At 43.3% G+C, this 26,573-nt stretch overlaps 1 protein-coding gene across 1 annotated transcript in view; it reads right to left on the reverse strand.

The window, feature by feature from the left end:
- Positions 1–8,660: 8,660 nt before the first annotated feature.
- The window catches only part of LOC115464378 (zinc finger protein 2 homolog), a 33,780-nt gene continuing 15,867 nt past the window's right edge, over positions 8,661–26,573 (reverse strand). Inside the window, exons 3-8 of the mRNA XM_030194764.1 lie at positions 22,153–22,266; positions 21,901–22,014; positions 20,683–20,811; positions 18,981–19,088; positions 9,446–10,144; positions 8,661–9,286 (exon numbers count right to left, since the gene is read on the reverse strand). Of these exons, the coding sequence (XP_030050624.1) occupies positions 8,661–9,286; positions 9,446–10,144; positions 18,981–19,088; positions 20,683–20,811; positions 21,901–22,014; positions 22,153–22,266 (1,790 nt within the window). The remainder of the gene's footprint in view (positions 9,287–9,445; positions 10,145–18,980; positions 19,089–20,682; positions 20,812–21,900; positions 22,015–22,152; positions 22,267–26,573) is intronic.

Genomic DNA, 26,573 nt, shown 5'->3' on the forward strand with positions numbered 1-26,573 from the left:
TATATATAGATCACCGCATTACATTAAAGCATCTGCTCTTCTTAAGGATCTACACTGGTCATTGGAGCCGACTCTGTGGGTGCTATGGGTGCTTGAGCACCCTCAATATTGAGAAAATTTCTTGTATGTGTCCAGGGAGGGGTCATTTCCATTGGGCTTAGCACCCCCAAAAATTTTGAAAAGTTGGCTCCTATGACACTGGTTACCTATCAATGAAAGAATTTCATTTATGTTCTTGTTCATCAAATTCTGTATGGTATCACACCATCTTATATGATAGATCTCATTAAGTTATCACCATGAAATGTCACCTCATCATCTAGAGAATATCTCATATTACATTTCCCAAGTTGTAAAAACTTAACCTAGAAAACTATCCATAATGCTAATTTTTCTTACCAAAGTACCAAACTCTGGAACTCATTACCTAAGTATATCAGACACTCAGTTGATTATATGTCATTTAGAAGCTTACTTAAAGCCCACTTCTTTAGATCTGGGTTCAGCTAATATGAAAAGAATTAAACAAAAATAGTTGTATTCTTGTATTAATTGTTTTGTAATGATTCTTATGTAAGCTGCATTGAACCCCAGCTTTCTTGGGAAAAAGTGGGTTAGAAATATCATAATTTTTATTTATTTTTTATTTATTAGGATTTATTTACCACCTTTTTCAAGGAATTCTCTCAAGGCAGTGTACAGTATGAGCAATAGGCAATTACAGCAGTAAAAATATTCCATAACAATACAAAGTATGGCATAGTAAACTACTTACAATGTCAACACAATACGTAATAGAACATTTTAATTGACAGTGAGGGTATAAGCAAAGATGGAACATATAAATAGGTAAGACAGTAAGAGGAGTTAGAAAATAAGGTGACTAATTTAAAGAAAGTTGCACATGAGATGATAAAATGTTATCTCACCTAGGGTAGAAGTAGATAAACATGTCCTGTTGCAGCATGTGCAGCCCGTGTTGCTCCTTGTGTGTGTGTGAGTGAGACTAACAATAATAATAAATAAATATTTTTTTATTGCCAGAGTAGCACATGTTGATGGGCACACTACCACGGGATAGGAAGTGCTTTTTGCCACGCGGTAAACACACACTACTGCCTACCACGGCTTAGTAAAAGGTCCACCAACATTTATTTATTAGAATTTATTTACCGCCTTTTTGAAGGAATTCACTCAAGGTAGTGTACAGTAAGAATAGATCAAACATGAGCAATAGGCAATTACAGCAGTAAAAATATTCAAGAACCAATACAAAATACGGCATGGTATACTACTTTTCCTTTTATTAGGGTTCCCTGGTTCTTTATAATCTATAATACGTTTAATCCAAGGATACTTTGAATGTAGCTTTCACGTAAGCGTAACTTTTAATTACATGTAGTTATTAACCAAACCTCAATACTACCACTCCTGGTCTATCACCTTTTCGGGTGTGAAAGAACCTTTTTTTCAAAAGGATTCTAGGAAACTGTGTGGAGTTAGTCTTATCATAGGTCCTATTTTATCTGCCCCCAGTGTAACCATCAATGAAAAAAACTCCTACCCAGAAAAACCATCCATGTTACACTGTTGGTCTATTAAATTTCTACACCCTGTGAAAACACATTACTTCAGCTATCGGACATTACATTCACCCTTAATGTCTCTATGTTTACACCACTTCTCAATACTTTTTCTATCACGGTAATTGAACTGCCTTATGCAAAACCCCCACTTATCTTGTATCTTTTATATTTTCCAGCCGGCTGGTGTTAGTCAATCTCCTCTCACTGCTTTTCTCTCATGTGAGCTTTCTTCCTTTTGTTGTGGGTGTGCACTGCTGATTTCTCCGGCAGGCTTTCCGTGGTTGTGTTTCATGTGGATTGAAAACATGTAGAACATTATTATTCATCTTCTAAGCAACAAGAAGGTCTTGTTTCTCGAGTATCATCGCTACTTCAGGAAATCTTTCTTTCTCCTTGCATGTCTTTCTTTTCTGACGTTTTTTATACATCCGATTCCCTGCTGCAAGATGGCTGCGGTATTTAAACTGACACGCTCACCGACCAAGGCCAATCAGCTTTTGTCTTCCTTTTAAAGGGACCTCTCAGTAAAATGCCTTCCATTCTACATTTTTGTTCATTCCATTTGGTGTTATTGTATCAAATTGAAATATCAGTCGCTGTTCACATTGCTATAATTGTTGTTTTATATCCCCCCCTCTCTTACCCTTATATACCACTTCTAAGACTATAAATTTCATCTGTTCAAAAGTATGGTTTTCTTTTACACAATGCAATGCCATAGGTGCTTCTGGTCTTTTATGCGTGATGCCATGTTTATGTTCTATTATTCACGTTTTCAGCTTTCGTGTTGTGTGCCCAATGTAGATTTTACTACATGGACATCTGCATGCATATATTACATTAATCGAGTCACAATCTGATTGTTCCCTTACTTTTATTATTTTTTGACCATGTTGCCACACCAGAGTGGGGTAAGCTGTGTCATTAGATACTACTTAATTTTAAGATGTATAAGAAAATATATCTAGTTTTGTTTGTTAATTTCTATCTTGGATCATGTACCTAAAATTGTGGTCAATATCAACAAATTCTTAGAGAACTGATTTGTATTTCCTCAGTTCACTTCCAAATTTTTGTATTTTCATTCATAAGATGTATATTATGATTGTTAAAAATTAATAAATACAAGTGAAAAAAAAGGAAAGGGCTGGTGAATAAGACTGAAAATACTATAATGCCTTTGCATCGCTCCATGATGCGTCCGCAGCTTGAGTACTGCGTTCAGTTCTGGTCGCCGTATCTCAAAACAGATATAGCGAATTAGAAAAGGTTCAAAGAAGAGCGACTAAAATGATAAAGAAGTAAATCGATTTTTTACTTGTTCCAAAAGTACAAAGAGTAGGGGACATTTGAGGAAGTTACAGTGGTTAGTGTATCTGGGTTTAAAAAGGGGGCGGGGCGGTGGGAGGGAGGGAGGGGGGTGAGTCAGGATGGGGTAAGGGTGGATTTATATAATACAAAAATGGAAAAAGTTTGAAGTACAATAAGTTATTGTTTTCGCATTGATATTATGTTGGCATATTTTGTCTTCTTGTGTTGCACTCAATGTCTGAACCAACATAAGAGTGGAATACTGTATGGTTGTGCATAGAGCTGCATATGTTTTGTATTGCTTATTGATGCTCAATAAAGACTTCTTTAAATTAAAAAAAAAAAGGTTTGGACAAATTCCTGGAGAAACTGTCCATAGTCTGCTATTGAGACAGACATGGGAAGCAACTTGTCCTAGGGTTTGTAATATGGAATGTTGCCACAATTTGAGTTTCTGCCTGGAATCTTGTCACTCTTTAGGATTCCAGAATCTTGCTGTTCTTTGGGGTTCTACATGGAATGTTGCCACGATTTGGGTTTCTGCCAGGTACTTGTGACCTGGCTTGGTCACTCTTTGGAAAACAGGATACTGGGTTAGATGGACCATTGGTCTGACCCGGTATGGCTACTCTTATGTTCATGCTCTTCATGGAAGCCAATAAAAAACTGCAGGTCCTTATAAAAGGAAGAAACAGGTGCAAAATCCTCACCAATGCTACTGCAGAAGGGCAAGCTAACTTTTACTCCTCCCCTGACCTTGCCGTAAGCCCCAGTGCTGTGCTCAGCTTTCTTGTCTTCTGTGCAGTTCTCTGCATCTGTGCAGAATGGCTAATAGCATAATTAGAATAGATTTAAATGTGCTGTGTGCTCATGTCTACACGAGGCTTTATGCACGGTTAGTTCAGGTACAGAACTCATTTCTACAAAAGCCCATTTCCTGTATGCAAAGCTTAGTGTAATTTACTGCATTCCCCTCTGGGCTAGTTCTGTGCAAACTGTGATAGAAATGAACCTCACTCCTAAACCAGGTTATGTGAGTATGATCTCAGATTTACTGGGGGTCCTAGAATATAATTTGCATAGGCAATTTATTAAGGAGATTGCTTTAGAATAGATCTGTGGTACATTCCATGTAGAATCTGAAATAGTAGCGACATTCCATGTAAAATCTCAAAAACATTTCAAATAGTAGCAACATTCCATGTAGAATCTCAAAGGGAAATGGGACTTGCTATACCGCTTGTGTAATGGAGGTTTAAGGGACTTACCCAGAGTCACAAGGATCTGCAGTGGGAATTGCGCGCAGTTCCCCAGATTCCCAAGCCACTGCCCTAACCACTAGGCAACTCCTCCATTCCAGGAGGAGTAGTTCAGGATATTGTGTTTCACTTCAAGATTTAGAGAATTTCTCCAAGTAGGTTAACTTGGTCAGGGCCGTGCCTAGGGTCTCTGGTGCCCCCCTGCAGACTATCAGTTGGCGCCCCCCCCCCCCCGTGAAAATGATCACGACCCCCCCCATGAAAATGATCACTCACCACTTGCCACACTGAAAGGAATTGTCAGCAATATTCTTAGAAACAAATTGCTATACATTGCAAAATAAGATAGCAGATGTAAATTCTCAAAGTGGACATATTCCAAACGCTAAAATGAAAATAAAATAATTTTTTTCTACCTTTGTTGTCTGGTGACTTTCTTTTTTCAATCATGCTGGTCCAGTATCTGATTCTGCTGCTATATGTCCTCTTAACTCCATTTCCAGGGCTTCCTTTCCATTTATTTCTTTACTTTTCTCCTTTCTTCTTCATTTCTTGCTCTATATCCATTTCCAGCAATTTCTCCTCTCTCCCTGGGTCCTGTCCTCCCATCCATGTCCATTCTTGTCCCTCTCTGCCCTTCCCTCCTCCATCCATAGCCAGCAATCCTCTCTCCCCTCCCCTCCATTTCCAGCAATTTGTCCTCTCCCTGGGCCCCCATGTCCATCCTTGTCCCTCTCTGCCCTTCCCTCCTCCATCCATAGCCAGCAATCCTTGCCTCCTCTATCCCCTCCCCTCCATTTCCAGCAATTTGTCCTCTCCCTGGGCCCCCATGTCCATCCTTGTCCCTCTCTGCCCTTCCCTCCTCCATCCATAGCCAGCAATCCTCTCTCCCCTCCCCTTCCCTTCCAGCAATTTGTCCTCTCCCTGGGCCCTGCCCTCCCATCCATGCCTCTCTGCCCTTCCCTCCGCACCCTGGGGCCTTTAAATCTTTTACTTCTGGTCGCAGCAGCGTCAGTGAAAGCGGAGCGCTGCCGACATCTCCCTTCCCTTTGCGCTCTTGGTTCCCTCAGTGTCCGCCTTCTTCTGACGTCAGAAGAAGGCGGGACACTGAGGGAACCAACGAGTGCAAGGGAAGGGAGACGTCGGCAGCAGTGGCGTAGCTAGGGTAGTTGACACCCGGGGCCGGTCATTGTTTAACACCCCCCCCCCAAATCCAGTACTAGGCATACCGAGAATACAAAACACTTACGACCTATAGAGCAATTTTACCATACCATAAGCAGTCATTTCTACGAGTCACACAAGGAAAAGGAAAGCATCTTAAACACTACAGTGAGCACTAGAACATCAATTCACCTATTGTAAAACGAAACCAGACAGAATAGTACAGATCGTAGATCCTGCACAGTCAATGCCAACTGAAAGCCATGTCTTTTTCAAACACAGATACACCCTAATCCACTATAGGATAAGTAATCATAAACTTTCTATTTAGACAAAAATTAAACTTAACCCCCGATGCCAGACTCTGCATACAATGCAACACCACAGAAACAGAAAATGTCCCCTAGTACTGTGCAAAATATAAAGACAGCAGATGTAAATTTGAAAAAAAACTAACAAATACCAATCACCACTTTACAAATTAACAAATAGAAATAAAACAAATACAGAAAATAAAATAATACCATTTTATTGGACTAATACATTTAGCTTCCAGAGGCCAAAATCTCCTTCCTCAGGTCAATACAGTATAGTGCTGTTACAGTATCCTATCCTGATCTGAGGAAGGGGGTTTTGTTCTCTGAAAGTTAAGTCAAAATGTATTAAAATTAGTCCAATAAAAAGATTACCTTATTTACATGTTCTATTTATAAACATTTATTAACACAGCTAAAATACTATATCCTAAAGCAAAATAATAAAAATATATATTTACAGTTTGTTGTCTTTGGTTTCTGCTTTCCTTATCTTCTTTTCACCGTCTTCCTTCCATCCAGCATCTGTCTTCGCTCTCTCTCTGCTCTCCAGTGTCTGCCCTCTCTAATGTCCCTTCCATCCACATCTGCCCTCTATTTCTGCTCCTTCCATCCACCATCTGCCCCAGTCTGCCATCTCTCTCTCCCCCTTCCATCCACCATCTGCCCTCTCTCTCTCCTTTCCCTCTAGCATTTGCCCTCTATCTCTGCCCCCTTCCATCCACTGTCTGCTCTTTCACTCCCTTCTATCCACTGTCTGCCCTTTCTCTCTGCTCCTTCGATTCACCATTTGCCCTCTCTCTTTCCCCCTCCCATCCATTCAGGGTCTGCCCTCCCTCTCACTCCCCATTCCATCCAGGATCTATCCCCCCTCTCTCACTGCCCCCTCTTTTCGGCTCCCAGTTCCCACCTGCGGCTGCCCCTAGTTCCAGATCCATTGATTCTCCCATCCACCCCTGCCCCAGGCATGACCCCATTCTCCCTCCTGCTCACTTTTCAGACCCCAGTTCCAGCTCCATGCCCCTTCTCCCATCTGTCTCCCACCCATCCCTTCTGCCCATCCGAGTCCCCCTCACCCCATCTGTCTCCCACCCAGTCCCTTCTGCTATCCAAGTGCCCCCACCCTCACCCCATCATCTGTCTCCCACCCAGTCCCTTCTGCCCATCCGAGTCCCCCTCACCCCATCTGTCTCCCACCCAGTCCCTTCTGCTATCCAAGTGCCCCGCACCCTCACCCCATCATATGTCTCCCACCCAGTCCCTTCTGCCCATCCGAGTCCCCCTCACCCCATCTGGCTCCCACCCAGTCCCTTCTGCTATCCAAGTGCCCCCCACCCTCACCCCATCTGTCTCCCACCCAGTCCCTTCTGCCCATCCGAGTCCCCCTCACCCCATCTGGCTCCCACCCAGTCCCTTCTGCCCATCTGAGTCCCCCTCACCCCATCTGTCTCCCACCCAGTCCCTTCTGCTATCCAAGTGCCCCCCACCCTCACCCCATCTGTCTCCCACCCAGTCCCTTCTGCCCATCCGAGTCCCCCTCACCCCATCTGGCTCCCACCCAGTCCCTTCTGCCATCCGAGTCCCCCTCACCCCATCTGGCTCCCACCCAGTCCCTTCTGCCCATCCGAGTCCCCCTCACCCCATCTGTCTCCCACCCAGTCCCTTCTGCTATCCAAGTGCCCCCCACCCTCACCCCATCTGTCTCCCACCCAGTCCCTTCTGCCCATCCGAGTCCCTCTCACCCCATCTGGCTGCCACCCAGTCCCTTCTGCTATCCAAGTGCCCCCCACCCTCACCCCACCCTCACCCCATCTGTCTCCCACCCAGTCCCTTCTGCCCATCCGAGTCCCCCTCACCCCATCTGGCTCCCACCCAGTCCCTTCTGCTATCCAAGTGCCCCCCACCCTCACCCCATCTGTCTCCCACCCAGTCCCTTCTGCCCATCCGAGTCCCCCTCACCCCATCTGGCTCCCACCCAGTCCCTTCTGCCCATCCGAGTCCCCCTCACCCCATCTGGCTCCCACCCAGTCCCTTCTGCTATCCAAGTGCCCCCCACCCTCACCCCATCTGTCTCCCACCCAGTCCCTTCTGCCCATCCGAGTCCCCCTCACCCCATCTGTCTCCCACCCAGTCCCTTCTGCTATCCGAGTCCTCCCCCACCTTCACGGTCACCCCATCTCTCCCCCACCCTCACCCTGCCTCGTCTTCTCCCTGCCACCCGTCTTTAAAAAGAAATTGCCGACGCGATAGCGAGCGCAGCACCTCGTGTGGAAGTAAAAGAAGCGAATCCGATCATCTCATTGGGCCTTCCTTCACTGTCCCGCCCTAGAGGAAATAGGAAGTTGCGTCAGAGGAGGGCGGGACAGTGAGGGAAGGCCCAATGAGATGATCGGATCCGCTTCCTTTACTTCCACACGAGGTGCTGCGCTCGCTACGCGTCGGCAAATAAATTTAAAGGGCTGGTGCGGGGGGGGGGGGGGGGTGCCAGGATGAAGAGCAGCGGGAGCGGCGGCACCCCCCTTTCTGGTGACACCCGGGGCGACCAAAAGATTTAAAGGCCTCGGCGGGGCGAGGGTAAGCACCGCGGCGGCGCCCTCCAGAGGTGGGCGCCCCCCTGCGGCGCTTACCTCGCTTACCGCATCGGCACGGCCCTGAACTTGGTACCTACCATGATAAAAATGAATCTGTTCCTGATAGGGAATGTGGAGTAGGTCTCGGTTTCTCAAATTTATTGCTAACATCCATCTTAATCCTCGTGTTGTCAAAAGACAGCTATCTTCCGGTGATCAGTGGCTACATTTTCTGACTAAAATATTTATTATATTCAGAACTTTTAAATAGTTTCTTTCTGTGGTATATGGGTCCTTTCAGGCAGTCATAGGGTGCTTTTCTGACTGAAACATTTCTCACATTCAGAATATTTAAGTGTTTCTTTCCTTGGAACTGTGTCTCCAAATGGGTTTCTTTTGCACATACAGTGAAGAAAATTAATCTCACTCCTAAAGCAGGATATAAAAAGTATGCTCTTAATCTCTCAAATTTACTGCTAATTTTTGAGGTTTCTGTTCTGTATGGGTCTGCTTATGCAGTGCCAAGCTATATATCTGACTGAAGCTTTCTTCACATTCAGAACATTTAAATGGCTTCTCTCTCTCATGAATTCTTTCATGCCGTGTTACATTGGATTTCTTACTGAAGCCTTTATTGCATTTAGAACATTTAAATGGCTTCTCTCCAGTATGGATCATTTCATGCAGTTGCAGATTTCGTTTTTGACTGAAACGTTTATCACATTCAGAACATTTAAACGGCTTCTCTCCTGTGTGTGTCATTTCGTGCAGTCGCAGGTTTCGTTTCCCACTAAAACATTTTTCACATTCAGAACATTTGAATGGTTTTTCTCCTGTATGGGTCATCTTATGCAAGCGCAGATTGCCTTTCTGACTGAAACATTTGTCGCATTCAGAACATTTGAATGGTTTTTCTCCTGTGTGGGTCATTTTATGCAGTTGAAGTTTGTCTTTCTTACTGAAACACTTCTCACATTCAGAACATTGATACAGTTTCTCCCCCGTATGGGTCCTTTCATGTAGTCGCAAATTTCGTGTCCCATTGAAATATTTATCACATTCAAAACATTTAAATGGTTTCTCTCCAGTTTGCGTCATTTTATGCAGCCGTAGGTTGCCTTTTCGACTTAAGCATTTATCACATTCAGAGCATTCACACAGTTCTTCAGTGTTCATCGTTTCAAGTTTTGTTAGTTCAGATTTTTGATTGAAGTTTCTATCACATTCTGAAAACCTTTTCCGTCCCTTGTGAAATTTCTCATCAATTTTAAGCTGTGATCTGTATGTAAAACACTTTAAACAGCCAGTACACTTAAAAGACTTACCTCCGTGAATCTTTTTATGTTCTATTAATTTTGACCTTGTACTAAACCTTCGCTCACATTCAGTACATTGAAAGGGTCTTCCTCCTGAGTGAATACTAATACGCCTCTTCAGTGCCACTCTGCAGAGAAAGCATTTTTCGCACTGACTAGATTTTAAAGGTTTCTTCTGCATGTTAACTTCCCTATGTGCTCTAAGGTTTATTTTCTTTAGTTTTTTCTCACCATCAGCACTTGTACATTTTTTCTCCCTTCCATGATATTCTTGGATATATGTGCGATTTAACTCCCCATTAAACTTGTTCCTGCATTCAATCTTTTGTTGGTGCTGAACAAAATGTGAGTTTGTGGTGAAATTTCCCCAGGCATCAACAGTTCTAAAAGGTTTTGCACTTTCAGTGAGGCCCTGCGTCTGTATGAGATTTGGGCAGTAGTAACGATTAGTCTTGTGTGCATTTGGTTTTACTCCATTTTGGGCTTTTTCATTCGCTATGGTTGGTGTTACTCTGTAGTGTGAAGAATCAGGGCTGTCTCTGGTGGCTTCATTCTGTTTCCAATCTTCCCTTTGCTTCCCATCCCATATTCTCATTCTCTTAGTATTATTCCTGAATCCATCATCTGCTGGATAAAAATAAAAAGTACGCTCATTAGTTTTATAGATGCGAAGGAAATATATAGAGAAATATACCCTATGCCAGCGATTCCCAAACGGTGCACCGCAGCGAACTCTCAGGGTGCAGCAAATCTTGACCTACCTCTCGCTGCCCACAATCCAGCATCGCTCCCTACTTTCCCTCCCGCAGGTCCGGAATCTGCCACTTCCTGCTTCTTCCTCCACTGCCGTTGCAGTGCTTGCAGCTTACATTTTCCGGCCATCCGCAATTTACACAGGCACTGCGGGGATTTCCCTCTGCCGCATCTGGCCCTCGTAACAGGAAGTTGCATCAGACAGGGTCCGATGCGGCAGACTGGGAAGGACCCGGAGTGTCTGCCTGTGTGAATTGCGGTCGGCCTGAAAATGTAAGCTGCAAGTACTGCAGCAGCGACGGGGGAAGAAGGAAGCGGCACTAAGGGTGCTGTGAACTGAAAAAATTGGGGAACCCATGCTCATAAATTTAGGCCTTCCATTCATTTGCCTAATTTATTTTTTTTATTTTTGTTACATTTGTACCCTGTGCTTTCCCACTCATGGCAGGCTCAATGCGGCAGGCAATGGAGGGTTAAGTGACTTGCCCAGAATCACAAGGAGCTGCCTGTGCCGGGAATCGAACTCAGTTCCTCAGGACCAAAGTCCACCACCCTAACCACTAGGCCACTCCTCCACTCCTATTTATGACCCCAGTGCTGAAAACCAGTGCCACGTTCCTAAGTGCTTGGCGAGCGGCAATTTGGAACTACAGCGGAAGCCTGGTAGTAGTTCCCGCTGCCGGCACGCACCATTTCCGGCACTACAAAAATATCTTACATTTTTGTAGCGCCAGGGCTTACCCGGCAGTAACTACCTGGTTATTTTCAGGTTGGTGCAGTAGCCCTTACCATCACCCAAACAAGTGGTTGTAAGGAATCCACCTGGAAATGACCACACGCCAATCCCTGTGATTAATGCATACTCATTTCCTTTAAAAAAAAACCCCAACAGCTTTTTACCTTGGCCCATGTCAAAAACATGCGCTGATGATACCACAAGCCCCCTTTTACCTCAGTGTGGTAAAAGGAGCCTTAAATCTGACCCTTTTGTCACCCACTTTTAATGCTCCTAAATTTAGGAATTTGGTGAAATTTTGAGCATAGATGTAGGTATTTGGCCCTAGTAAATTTTCAAACAGGCCAATTTAGGAGCAGAACATTCAAAGCTGGAAGCATGAATCCTTTGAAAATCCAGCCGAAAATGTCACTAAACTCCTAAATTTAGGTTAACAAAAAGTGAGTGGCAAATGGGTCAGATTTATGGCAGTGAAAAATAAAGCTAGGCACTCAGCACTGTTTTTCAGCAATAGGCTTATAACTAAGGCCCAGATACACTAACTCCATATTAAAAGCCCTTCTCTTACCGATCCCCGGTTTCTGCTTACCGATTTTGAAAACAACGGGCATGCATGAAGGAAATCACATGCAAATGAGCTTCTGTTAGCTCATTTGCATGCGATTTCCTTCCAGCCAGTCGGTCAGCTGAGCATGCGCAGAGCAGCCACGCGTTAAGCGTGGCTGCTCTGTGTCTGTCACAGACGGCTTCATACAATACACGCAGACAAGCTGCATGTATAATAGCCATCTACAGCCTTTTTTGTTTACCTTCTTTCCTGCCTGCCAGACACAGCGCGTTTCACTGGCACTGGTGTCAGCTAAACGCGGTGTGATTGGCTGAGAGAGACCAGCTGGAACAGCTGGAGCAGGGAGCTCCAGGGTTGGCTGGCTCCGAGCTGCAAATCCATTTTCACTTGTTCTGATGAATGTAAGCTCCAGCTGACACAGCTTCCCTTACAAAAGAGGGGAGAGAGAGCCAGTAAAGAGGCTGGAGCAGGCAGGAATCTCCACACAGCTGGCTGAAATTTTCTCAATTGCTGTTCATCCCCCCACATCCTTTGCTCTTTCAAGCTGCCGGCCATCGGGAGGAGCAAAACCCAGAAGATCAGCTTCCTTGCACCAACAATAGATGGTCTGCAGTCCATTAACGAGAGCTGCAGACCTCCCATTAGATTTTCCACGTAAAGGTAGGGACTGCTTTTGTGCATGAGGTCGGAAAACAGTTGTGCATCGCCTTCCATGCACATTAAAATAACTTTGCATTCCGTTTTTGTTATCTGCTACTGTGACAGGAAAATGGCTCAGAGAACCCTTTTGTGCATATCTTGTTTTACTACTTGCTTGCTAAACCGGCTAGAACTAGTTTAAAAACCACGTTGCGGGCTCATTAGGTTTAGTGCATCTGGGCCTTAGTCAAAACTGCAGGCAAATGAATGGCAGGCATCAGTTTATAAGCATAATTTTTAAGCTCCTAAATTAAGGGAAGGAGGGGGAATCAGAGGGGGCTTATGAGCTGTTCAGGGGTGTTGGGTGGGAAGGAGGAATATCAGAAGGGGGCAGGATGGTAGAGAAATCTGTACCATATTTTCAGCCAAACTTAGCCATGCTAAAATGAGGTTGGTGGTAGGTTTAGCGCATGGGTTTCCAGTGTGCTCTAGCCACTTTTTAGCGCAGTTCTACAATGGCAAAAAACGTAAGGCCCTTTTACCAAGCGGCGGTAGGGCTACCGCACAGGTAGTGCATGGCAAAATAGCATCGGGCACACCCAGTGGTAGTTCTGAGTTTGCCACTCGCTGTTTCCTGTGCTAGAAAATAATTTTTATTTTCTAGTGCGGTTGGCGGGGAGTAGGCGTTCCTGGCGGTAATTGGGCAGCACGGACACATTGCCGTGTGCTGCCCGATTATCACAGCCTTTATCGATTGCTAAATAAGAGGCGGTAAGGGCTCAGGCAGTAATGGCTGCGTGCGAATTTGAGGATTAGGTGAAAAGTCCGCCAAGGGAGGACGAACACCAAAATCCCATGAAGAGAACAAGAGTACAAAGACAGTGGAAGTGGGCCGGTGAACTCAAGAGACCAGGACAACAGTCGTGCGAGCTGCCGGCGGTCTCAATCTAAGACATTTCTCGTTCTCGCAACAAAAACAAATATTTTCTATAGACCTGTTCGAGTTAATTGCATCAGCTTCTCCATAGCAAAGCAAAATGTATAGCGTATGCTGTGAGCATTGCACAAAGGCTTGTTCCGATGGTCGGTATGGGTGTTCAGACTCCTGAGGCAGGCCTGTGGCCGAAACACAGATCTGTGTTGAGTCTTTAATAATAAAATTATTTTAGACACCAGACTGTTGTCCTGGTCTCCTGAGTCATCGGCCCACTTCCCACTGTCTTTGTACATGCACTAATTTGGAAATTAGCGCATGGCCATTAACGGCAGAAATAAAAATTAGCGTGGCTTAGTAAAAGGCCTCCTAAGTTTGGCTGAAAATATGGTACAAATTCCTTCCCCCCTACCTTCCTTCCCCCTTTCCGATACTCCTCCTTCCCTCCCACCATCCCCCGAACAGCTCAAAAACCCTTTCCGATCCCCCTCCTCCCCTCCCACCTCTCTCTGAATAGCAAAAAAGCCCCTTTCTATCACCCTCCCTCCCTCAACAAGTTTGAAAGCATTATCATCATTATTGCTTTGCAGCTCCACCACCAGTACTCCTTGCAACTTATTTATTTAGATTTTGCTCACACCTTTTTCAGTAGTAGCTCAAGGTGAGTTACATTCAGGTACACTGGATATTTCTCTGTCCCAGGAGGGCTCACAATCTAAATTTGTACTTGAAGCAATGGAGGGTTAAGTGACTTGCCCAAGATCACAAGGAGCAGCAGTGGGATTTGAATCGACCCCCTCTGGATTGCAAGACCGGTGCTCTAACCACTAGGCCACTCCTCCACTCTTCTTATAATGATTTGGTAACAAAAACCCCTTTCCCTCGGATTCTATAAATGGCACGCACGTTTCCTCATGCAAAATTGTGTGATATCCTTAGATAACTGGGCGCTAGCAATCAATTACTGGTGTTAATCCGCAAAATTTTGGATTTGCGATCCAGGTGTGAATGATATACCCTCAGATTCTATAGCGACCCTAGAGATCCGCACCGCAATCAGCACGTAACTTAATTGGTTTAATAAGCCAATCAGCATTGATAACAGCACTTAACAAGCAATAAAGAAAACCCATAAGATCAATTATGGGTAGACTAGTGGAACCCAGCCCATGTCCTCAACAATGAAACGGGCCCTAGAAAGGCTCTCTTGTAAGCGATTTTTTGTCTCTCCTCTCCCCTCCATGTCCAGCGATTCTTCCCTCCCATCCCATCCCATCCCCTCCATGTCCAGTGATTCTCCTCTTCCCTGCCCTCCCATCCGTGTCCCGCGATTCTCTCCTCTACTGTCCTCCCATCCCATCCATGTCCATCAATTCTCCTCTCCCCTCCCCTCCCTTCCTCCCCTCGATTTGTACCTGAACATTCTTTGGCTGGCTGGCGCTGACTTCCGTTCCATTCGTAACATCCCTCCTGACGTCAGCTCGCCTCCAGCGTTCCCTTCCCTCTCACTGTTCCGCCCTCTGACGTCATTACGTTTTGACGCGAGGGCGGGGCAGTGAGGGGGAATGGAACGCTGGAGGCTGGCTGACGTCATCAGATGTTACGAACCCAGGCAGCCAGACAGAACGTTGGAGGTGCAAATTATTATATAGGATATTGGCATTGCTGCAGTAGTGCCTATATATATTTTGTTATGGTGAACAGATAAAAGAAAAATGGGTGGTGGCGGGGGAGATATATACTCGTTAAGAAGATAATTTAATTATTTTGCAATGGGATTCTTATAAAGACTTAGGAATTAAAATTAATGAAATTTTGATGTAATTTAATTAATTAACAAATTAATTAGCAAAAAGGGGTAAACAAAATAAGAAGGGATTACTGGGAAGAGATGTTCAGTTTTAGTAAGGCATTCAAATTTGAGCAGAAAGAATGGTGACTTCAAAGGGTATGCAAATTTTGGTTTGTTTTTTTTAAGGTTGGGGGCTGAGCAAAAGAGCATGAGAACCGAACCGTCAGGAAAATTGGCGGGCTCCGGGCTGAGGAGAACTGATGGGCAGCAAGGAGGAAAGCTAGCTGAGGGAACTGAAGCAAGAAATTTCATCCCACCCAATCCCTCCCAAAATTTTGAAGAGTGAGGGTTGGGATCGGGATCTTGGGTAATTTTGTAGTTGGGATAGCAATGTTTAGGGATGTTAAAAGGGGTAGTTTAAGTCGCAGCTGCGGTAATTTAAATGAGAATTTTTCAAGCAGCCTTCATTTAAGGACAATGAATTTACTGGTTATATGGATTTTACAGTGTAATCTGCTTGTGTGCGAAACCGCCAGAAGCAGAAGTGAGGCCTTGACATCACCGCAGGTCTCACTTACAAGGGGTTCATGCAGTATTAATACATTTCATGAAATAAATATGTGCAGCTAGGTCAGCACCGACTAGCTTTATAAAAGGTAATAAGAAAAGTGAAGGTTGCATTGAAATATTGATAATAACATTTTTATTTGTATTGGTTATGAATTTTTTGATTGGTTACTAAAGCTGCGGCCAAAATTATTTTTCCAATTTATAAGGTTGCCATAGTATTCTTTGTTCATGTGTGTGTCAGGAACGGATGCAATGCAAGTGCCAATATTATGAGCACTAATTGGCAATAATTAGAATTTACGCATACAGCTCGCTAAGCTTATTCTATAACGCAGTGTGTCTAACTTCTAACACGCGCTGCCAAAAAAGGGGCATGGAAATGAGTGTTTCATGGGCATTCTGAAATTTATGCATGTAGTTATTAAATACGGCCCATTGCGCCTAAACCTATGTGCCGAGACTTATGTCACGTTTTCACTGGCGTAAATGGATGCATGTCATTTTAGGTGCTGAGATATTAACTAAGCGTAATTCTATATACCACGTCTAAATCTAGGTGCCACTTATAGAATACGCTTAGGCGAAAATGTTTTCCATGCAGAGTTTTTTTAGGCACCATACATAGAATCCCCCCCCCCCCCCCCCCCCGTAGCGTGCATCTCAAAAGGGGGCATGCACCAATCAGAGGCATTCACTAAAGATGCTCATAGTATTAGGAATACTGGGGAGCCGTGTCCGACTTACATGCAAAGATTTACTTATTTATTTGTTACATTTGTATCCCACCTTTTCCCACTTATTAGTAGGCTCAAAGTGGCTTACATAGTTCCGGAGAGGTGGCTACAGACTCCGGTGTGAACAAATACAGTATAGGGGTACTATTACAGTGACAAATACAGTAAAGAAGTATCGCTAAATAGGTTGGGGTGATTCAGACAAAGTGTTAGGGTGTGATCATGCGTCAGGGTTGAAAACTGTCCGTTTCCTGATTAAAATGCCATATTTCATTATTTGGTGTTTATGTCAGATACTGTGGGGTATGCCTTCTTGAACAGGTGAGTTTTTAGGCTTTTTTGGCATTCTAGATGATTATTTGTAGATTTCAGGCATTTTGGTAGAGAATTTCACAGCTGTCTGCATATGTAAGAGAAACTTGACACTGTGTTGATTTATACTTCAGGCTTTTACAACTTGGGAATTGAAGAATTAAATATGTGCTGGCTGACTGAATTGAGTTTCTAATTAGTAAGTCGATTAGTTCAGACATATAAGGTACAAATCTTGAAAGCGATACGTTCCTTGATTGGTAGTCAGTGTAGTTTTTTTCCGGAGTGGTTTTGCGCTTTCAAATTTAGATTTTCCACAGATAAGCCTGGCTGCCGTATTCTGAGCAGTCTGTAGTTTCCTTAGGATTTGTTTCCTGCAACCTGCATATACTCCATTGCAGTAATCGACATGTGTCAATACCATTGTTTGAATCATGGTGCGAAAAGTTTCCCTCGGGAAGAATTGTTTTACCCATTTGTGTTTCCACGTTGTGTGGAACATTTTCTTTGTAATGGCGGTGGCTTGGTTCTTTAGCGTTAGGTTGATGTCAATAATAATGCAGAGGATTTTCAGGTTATCTGAGATGGGAAGAGTGTGTTCCGGGGTATGCATGGCTGTGGGGGGTTGGCATGGATTTTTTTGGTGACACTTTTTCATCGCCATTTACTGAACCTAATACTTTATGCGTAAAGTTAGAAACGGTCCAGAACATACTGCTTTTTTTTGGGAAGCGTCCGTCCTCGATCCAAGATGGCGACGGTCTGAGGTGCGCGACCAGACGCGATCTGTCTCCTTCCTTGAAACGCGGCGGTTAGCGGTTTCTTACCTGATTCTCGTTATGGGAAAAAGGAGAGGCAAAGTCAGGGAGATTCCCTCTCTCCCTGGCGGGTCCAACCAGCTACGCCAAGCGAAAATGGAGGAATTCAACATCGCGCTGGGTCCTGGGAGAGTTTCTACTCCTTCCGATGAGGCTGGCGCTTCGACGCTGGTCGTCAGTGAAGACGGGGCTTCTCTGAGCCCTGTCGAACGTGCGGCGCCCCTGCAACCAGGAAGTGAACGTTTTCTTCAGAGCCCAGATGCCTCGGCCCGGAATGGAGATCGATGTGCACAGGGAGGGAGCCAGAAGGAGACGAATGAAGACCAAAGTGCTATTAGCACAGAAGTTCCAGTGATGTTACCATCTTTGACGCTGTCCTCACAGACAGTGAGTACCCTGGAGCTGGCTGCTAATGCACCACTCCCTGAGTTTAGTGCTGGGAAAATGGAAAAGCCAGCCGTAGTGACTTTAGAGTCACTATGGGATTTAACCTTTACTGCATATGCCTCCCTACAATCTTTGGTGGTTAAAAATGCGGGGACTATTAAAACTTTATCAGAGGCTGCATTATTACAAATGAAAAAGACTGACTCTCAAACCGAAGAAGTAAAATGTCTTACTGAAAGAACTTCTAAGATGGAACTTTTGGCTCAATCACTGATTAAAGAAAAGAATTTTACTTCACGACGGTTGGAATATCTTGAGAACCAGTCTAAAAGACTTAATTTAAGGTTAATAAATTTTCCTAGCTCTCCTCTAGTATCTCCAGTACAAATGGTAAAAAAATATCTTGTAGAAATACTGGGTATGTTGGACACTTCTCTTCCACCCATTACTCGTGCATTTTATTTACAAACTGACCCTAGGGTTTCAGAAAAATTTCCTCAAGAGGGTGGAGAGATGAATCTAACAGCCTTTTTGGAATCATCACTGGAGGTCATTACGAAGAGAGCAACGCTAATAGTTACCTTTGCTCTAGAGATTGATAGGGATGCAGTTTTGAGGCTCTCATTAAGACACTTGGATTCAAACTTTTTGGGGTCTAAAATAAGAATTTATCCTGACTTATCAAGAGAAACTCAAAAACGACGTAAAGCCTTTTTGGCTTTGCGTACAAGAACTTTGGCAATAGGAGCTGGTTTCCTGTTGAAATTCCCTTGTGTTTGTAGAATTGTATTTCAGTCTAAACAATTTCAATTCTTTGATCCCAAACAGTTGGAGGAATTTGTAACAAGTAGGGAGGAAGTAAATGTCAAGGTGTAATCCTATATGTACACTGATTAACCGGAGCTGGTGGAACTACCCAAGTCGGGCGCACCATTGTAAACTGTGTTATTGATTTATTTCTTTTTAGGTTATTTGAATAATCTTTCCTCTTGGATCATTTCTTTAATTTGTGGTCGATATAAAGTTTGTAACTTGCGTTTAGAAATTATTTCTGTTGGATATTTCTATATAGTGTATTATCATTCATAAATGTGAAATTATGTTTGTTAAAAGTTTAATAAAATAATAAATAAATAAGAAAAAAAAAAAAAAAGTTAGAAACGGTCCACAACGCACGTTGAGGGTTTATTATAAAACGTATTGAATGTTTTGCTCACCGTGTGCGGTATCGGTATCCTCCTCTCCTTCCTCCAGCAGGACACGGACGTGAAGGTCTTCCACTTTCAGGGTTTGTACCAAGGGGTCAGATTCATAACCTCGGCTGCCTGTTAGAAAATTGTTTAGCTTTGAAATAGACTTGGATATTGATGGAAGAAAAGCAATACTTGGCTAAAAGTGGGATGATGGGAGTCCTGTAAGCTCTGAAAATATAAGTATCCTATTGGAAGTAGTAAAAAACCCTCCGTAGCTATGAAAAAGAGCCACAACTAGAACATATCTAGGCAGAGAATGATACAGGGACGGGGACCCGCAGTAACCGCGGGGATGGGGAGGGGACAGACCCCATGGGGACGGGGCCAAACTTTGTCCCCGTGTCATTTTCTACTTTGAAGCCTGTTAATGAACTGGACCGTTATGTATGTTTGAGTGATACAGACAACAATATTTTGATTTTTTGGAAAAACAAGCAAACATGCTGGCCATGGGGGATCCTGTACATCCTGCTACCAGCACATCTTCTAAGAAGACATCTTCTATTGCAGGAAGGACTGTGGAAGACAGGAGAGCTAGACTGAATCCTGAGATTGTTAATGACTTATTATTCATCCACAGATTAAAAAAATTATAACAGTGCTTCATAGAGCATATTTGTCCCCTCTAGGGCATACAGAATGGGTTGTATTTTATACCCCTGGACATTTTAACAGGCTGGATTAGGATTCCTTGGGGTAGTAGAAATTAGCTATTGTTGAGGTTGGAAGGGTAGAAGGTGGTGGTGAGGAGGGTTATTATAGCTGCTCGCTGTTAGTATTGTTTTCTATTTGTAATTTATACACAACAGTTGAAGAGCATATTGTTCCTTTTTATACTTTAATAAAAAGATTTAAATATAAAATCATAACTGTTTGAGACTTCTGCAGATGAGGACAGAGCCCACAGGGTCGGGGCGGGGACAGAACCTATAGAGACGGAGTGGGGACAGAGACAGGGCCTGCCGGGATGGGATGGGGACAGAGATAGTACCCACAGGGACAGGGACAAACTTTGTCCCCATGTCATTCTCTATACCTAGGTTCACACAATTCTGTGGAATGTACCTCCCTCCAAGCTGCCTTCTTGCTTCCCTTCTCTCCTGCCACTGCCAGGAGGGTCACCCTGCTTCCTTCTCTCTTGCTATTTCTAGCTTGGCCTTTCAATTTCCTTCCACATCCTATTGGTCTCTGTACAGTCCTTCCCACCTCCTTCCCTCCTTTCTGCTATCAAGTTGAACATCCTTTTTCTGGCTTATCCCAGACAAATGGGGGAGGGGCAGGTTTCCTCCTTTCCTCCAGGTCTTCCAGGCCTGTAAGCGATCAGAAAGAGTGAAGGATGGAAGGAAGATTATAAAAAGCCTAAAGCAACATAAAATGTATTGAACGTTTTCAGGATCTTGCCAGGTACTTGTGACCTGAATTGGCCACTGTTGGAAACAGGATGCTGGGGTTGATGGACCTTTGGTCTGTCTCAGTGTGGTAATACTTATGTACTTATGATTATAGACAGTAGATGATAAAAAGATAATGGGAAAAGAGGGACAGAAATGAAAGAAAGGTATGACTCTACGAGGAAGGGGAGAAGGCAAACAAGCTCAGCGGATGTATCTTCCTTGTAGGAAATTTTTAGATCAGGTATTAGTACATTCAGTCTAAGCAACATCACCTGTTTCATGCAGTTTTTCACGTATGCCTGCACTGGACATGTTTGCCTTTTCCTCAGATTCAAGAGGTTCAGTTTTGAATCCCTCCTCTTTGAACCGGATTAAAATATCTGGTTTGACACTGGAAGAGCCTGTTATGGGAAAAAACGGTTACAATATGTTTAGAAAAGATGCCTCACAACCTATATTATTTGTGCAAATGAGCTCAGGAATTTGCAGTTTCCAAAGACACTGCCACCAGTGCAGGGCTAAGAACAGAGGGGTGCAGCTGTGCTGATCATCATCAGAAATCCATTCTAGCAGGACATTGAGTATTTTAACAGCAAAGTGGGCAACAACAGTTCCTCTAGTCCTGCCAAAAGGTTTGGTGTGGATACTGCTACTGCATTAAATACAGTGAAAAGTTCTGCCAGAAGGACCTTTTATTATTCTTTCCAACTCAACAGAAGTTGGAAAGAATTATCCAAAAAGGGTTGAAAATGTCCGTCTGGGGGCAAAATAACTTTCCAAAAACATAATAGAGTGAGGTGAAGCTTGGTTTGTGGTCTACGCTAACTGTAAAAGTGCCAATTAGTGCACGTTATTTGCAGTACGCTAATCATAAAACGCAAAGACTAACATTTAACAACATTTTATTCTTATAGCTCACATTAAACCCCGGATTCTATATAGCACGCCTAGAGATCTATGCTGAAATCTAAGCTTTTCTATAACAAAGCGCATTTCTTAACAAGCTAATTAGCGTTGATAACAGCTCTGTAACAAGCAATAATGAGCACTAATTGGCAATGATTAGAATTTACATGCATAACTTGCTAAGCGCATTCTGTAATGCAGTGCGCCTAAGTTCTAACATTCGCAGGCAAAAAAGGGGCATGGTTATGGGCAGGGAAATGGGCGTTTTGAAATTTGGGTGCATAGTTATAGAATATGGCCCAGTGAGCATAAATCTACATGCCGGGATTTACGCCCTGTTTCTGCTGGTGTAAATGGATGCACGTAGATTTAGGCGCTGATATATCAACTCAGCGTATTATATATTCCGTGCATAAATGTAGGCGCTGCTTATAGAATACGCTTAGCTGGCATTGATTTCCACGCCGATTTTTAGGTACCATATATTCAAAGTGAATGGGCTATATCCACACTGGCGCACAGCCAGCCGCGCTACCAGCTTAGTAAACCCCAGCGTTAAGGTTTTAAATTTAAATTATACCTGCCTGTTACAGAAGAGTGAATCTGCTGAGTTGCTCCTGATTCAGGATGATCCATATAAGGGGAATCTTCCTCTTGTTTAATGTTCAGCGAGAACACAGATGTTACAACCGGAAGGCCTGTGATGCAAAAAATAAACACGTTTAGAAGGATTCACCAAGGGCCTATTAATTGTCTTAGAAAACAGGCATTAAAACCTTCGGCAGTTGATGTGACCTGAAAATGCAGAACCTTTTAAATCCAAACCATACACTTACTTGCGTTGGGGTCATTCTGGCTTTCTTTTCCCTCCCACTTGCAGCATTGAGTTAAATATTTCTCATCTTCATTTTTGATCTTGAAAATAATATCTGGATTAATAATTGAATAACCTGTCAACAACAAACAGGAAAATCACATTTCAATTTACACTTGTAGGGGTCGATATTCAAAATTATTTAAACATCAGGAGAGGCTGTTGGTCATTTAAAGCGCTTGGCCGGGGCTAACCAGGTATATTCAGTGGAACTTAACCAGATATTGCCTCCAAATAAAACGTACCTGTTCAAAAAGGCATAACCTACTGACCCTATTTAAACACCGGAACCCAGCAACACGACGAAACCAAAGAACGTAATGGACATAACGTAACTCTTCCTCTATATGATTCCCTAACATGTTTGTTCCACATGAGCCCTATTCTACCATAAAATCACTGTGTAACTGTTTATACCGGAACTGGCGAATGCCTCTCCGGTACTATTGTAAGCCACATTGAGCCTGCAAATAGGCGGGAAACTGTGGGATACAAATGTAACAAATAAATAAATATACCCCATTAGGGTAGATTCCATATATGGCACCAAACAAATCAGAACAGAAAAAAGCACTATAAGGCACGCTTATAAACGTGGTACAAATGTAAGTGCCTACATTTGGCATGCATTCCCTTTATTCTCTAACAACTAGTGGAGGAGTGGCCTAGTGGTTAGAGCACCGGTCTTATCCAGAGGTGGCCGGTTCAAATCCCACTGCTGCTCCTTGTGAACTTGGGCAAGTCACTTAACCCTCCATTGCCTGAGGTACAAACTTAGATTGTGAGTCCTCCTGGGACAGAGAATGTAACTCACCTTGAGCTACTAAGCCGCATTAAGCCTGCTATGAGTGGGAAAGCGCGGGGTACAAATGTAATCTATATATACTGAAAAAGGTGTGAGCAAAATCTAAATAAATAAATAAACTACAACCGTATATTTAATGCCATTGTTGATGTGGGTGCAATTATGAAGGTTTAGACCATACAGTTCCAATTTACTGCTATGTAGCTTCATCGCATGCCCCCTAGTCCTAGTATTTTTGGAAAGCATAAACAGACGCTTCACATCTACCTGTTCCACTCCACTCATTATTTTATAGTTCATAATTTTTATTGATGAAAATGTACTTCAGCATTACAATTGTATGCGATTAACAATCCACTCCATCGAAACAACTTTCTAACAATTACCAACTATAACATCATCATCAAGTTTTTCTGTTCTTCCCGAGCCCACCCCCCTCCCCCCCCATGTCGAATCTCTTCTCCCCCTCATTCATATGCACATTCATCAGTCACCACTTTATTGATTATACAATTGCAATATATTCAGTATTAGACTGCGGGCTCTACCACCAAGCGATTGAATATAGGGTTCCCATAGTGCCCAAAACTCTTTTTTCTTTTTTGAAGTTCCTCTGGCATCATCGGCCTCCCACATGACTAGCACATGGAGCCCATTGCGCCAGTGCCAGAATGAGGGAGGTTCATCCTGTATCCAATATTGCATTATACACATTTTCCCAATTATACTGGCTTTATACAGGAACTGACATTCCGAACGCCTCATTGTTTTCCTACTTCCTCTATATCCTAAGAGGCATACCTGAGGAGTCATAGTGACTGGTTTATTTAATATGTATGCACAATATTGTTGTATACTAGTCCAGTACCTCTGGATATGGATGCAGTCCCAGAGCATATGTATGAACGACGGGTCTGTATGTCCACATTTGGAACACTTGCTCTCTGATATATGTCCCGCATAATATGCTTGCTTAGGTGTAAAATATGCCCTCATGATTTTTCGAAATTGAGTCTCTCTATGTCTTGCACTGTATAAATTGTCTTTGATCTCTGTCATATAAGTTAAAATGTCTTCTTCTCTAATTGTCAGACCTAAATCATTCGTCCACCTCTGTGCCACCCCTGTATAGTTTTTAGGCGGCCTCAGCATTGTTATTGCTACATATAATCCTGACATCGTTATCTGCTCAGTCCCTGGAGGTAAAAAAAATTTTCTAAGAGGGGAAACATCTCTCTAGAGCATCCCTCTCTGGTCAATTTTGAAATATATACCTTCACCTGCAGGTAGGAGCACCAATCCACATTATCGTCCCCCACTATCTGTCCTGATTCCTCTTTTGTCCGAATCCGTCCTGCATTGTGTAGTACGTCCGCCACAACCACCACCCCTTCTTTGGCCCATTTGTAATATTTAGCTGACTGAATACCGGATTTAAAATCTGCATTCCCAATTAATGGAATCATATCAGTACATCTTGGGTTTTTTCCCAGGAGGTGGACCACAAAATGCCATGCCCGTCTCATTGGAACCAACAAAAGATGTTGCCGCCACGTAGGGGGTATCTTGTGAGTAGGGGCATGTAAGAGATAATAGGGATGGTATGGTTTAAACAAAATACGTTCTATCTCCCATGGGGTGAACTCTTCTGTTCCTAATACCCAATCTGCAACATGCCGCATCAAACATGCCCAATTATATTCTCGTAAGTTAGGCATCCCCAAGCCCCCTATCTGCAACCGTCCACGCAATTGCTCAAATTTAATTTTTGGTTCACCCCCCCCCCCCCCCAGCAGAAATAAGACAGCATTCGTTTCAGCTTGTTTAAATCTTTCTGTTGCAAATATAACGGTAGTTGTCTAAGCACATATAGCCAGCGGGGAAATAGGACCATATTATACAAACTGATTCGCCCACTTAAAGTCAGTGGTAGGTTATGCCACTGAGTTAATGTCTGCTTCGTGTGTCTCAGAAGAATATCTATGTTCCTCCTATAGAGTTTTTGTGGGTCCACTGTTAATATTATTTCCAAATACTTAAATTCCCCTATCGCCAAGCGTAAAGGAAACTCCCCCCTCCAGCATGCCGGTAACGCATCATGTGTTGGCATACTTTCAGACTTTTGCATATTTAGTTTAAAGCCCGAAAACGATCCATATTCTTTAAATCTTTCCAGCAGCACCGGCAGTGCCAACTGTGGCTTTGTAAGGTGAACCAATAGATCATCGGCAAAAGCCGAGATTTTAAATTCGTGATTTCCCATTTGTACCCCGGTGATCTCACGGTCCTCCAATATTGTCCGCAGTAGTGGGTCTAAAGTCAGTGCAAACAATAAAGGGGATAGTGGGCATCCTTGCCTCGTGCCCCTACCAATCTCAAAAGCTGTAGCATAATCCCCATTGACATACAGCCTTGCTAAAGGTTCTTTATATAGTGTGGCTATTACTTTTACAAATGTCCCATCAAAGCCATAAGCTTCTATTGTCTGAAACATAAATCCCCAGTCTACTCTATCGAACGCCTTTTCAGCATCAAAAATTATGAGTAAAGAATCTTCTTGTTTCATTCGCACCCATTCCAATGAGGCCAATATCTGTCTGATGTTCTTGACAATCTGTCTTCCTTTAATAAATCCCCCCTGAGGTGTAGCTGTGATATCTGGTAGTATCCTTGCCAGCCTACTAGCATAGATCCCCGCAAGTATTTTAGCTTCATAATTAATTAAGGATATTGGTCTATATGACTCTGGCTTAACCAAATCCTTCCCTGGTTTAGGAAATACCACAATATCCGCCATTCGCAATGTCTCTGGCAATCTCTCCTGATCTACTGCTCGCTGGAACGACTGCAGAATTGGTTGGCAGATCTCAGCCTCCAACAGCTTATAAAATTCAGCCCGATATCCATCAGGCCCCGGGGCCTTATGTAGAGGACTTCTTTTGATGGCACTTGTAAGTTCATCTATATCTATAGGTTTATTAATCATTCCCCTTTGGGCCTCTGTTATTTGGGGCAGTTCTATGTTTCCTAAAAACAGCTCAGGGTCTAGCTGATCTTCTGTGATGGGCTGATAAAGCTTGGTATAATAATTCAAAAATATTTGTCTAATTTTATCATCAGAGTGCATGACTTTCCCTGAGGGATGCTGTAATGTGAGAACCTTTTGTGGGCCCGTTTTTCTTCTAATCATGGCTGCGAGCAATTTACCCTGTTTATGGCCAAATTTATATAGTTGATACCGATAATACACTGCAGATTTAAGAGCTCTTTGGTGGATTAAGATATTTAGATTTGTCTGAGTGGCTAACAGCTGCTCTCTTATGGCTTTTTGGGTTTTGTCCCTATAGCTACGCCTTAATGGGACTAGCTGTTTACCTAGCCTAAGTATTTCCTGTTCTCTCCGTTTTTTCTTTCGGCTGCAGTATGCTATTATTTCTCCTCGGAGTACAGCCTTTGCTCCCTCCCAATATAATATAGGTTCTGATTGATGACTCTCATTGTGGATCTTATATAATCTATCCATTTCTCTTTGATATACCTCAAAAATTCGTCATCATAATAAAGCTCTAGGGGAAACA

Source organism: Microcaecilia unicolor, chromosome 3 (assembly GCF_901765095.1).
Source record: "Microcaecilia unicolor chromosome 3, aMicUni1.1, whole genome shotgun sequence".
Lineage (NCBI taxonomy): Eukaryota > Metazoa > Chordata > Amphibia > Gymnophiona > Siphonopidae > Microcaecilia > Microcaecilia unicolor.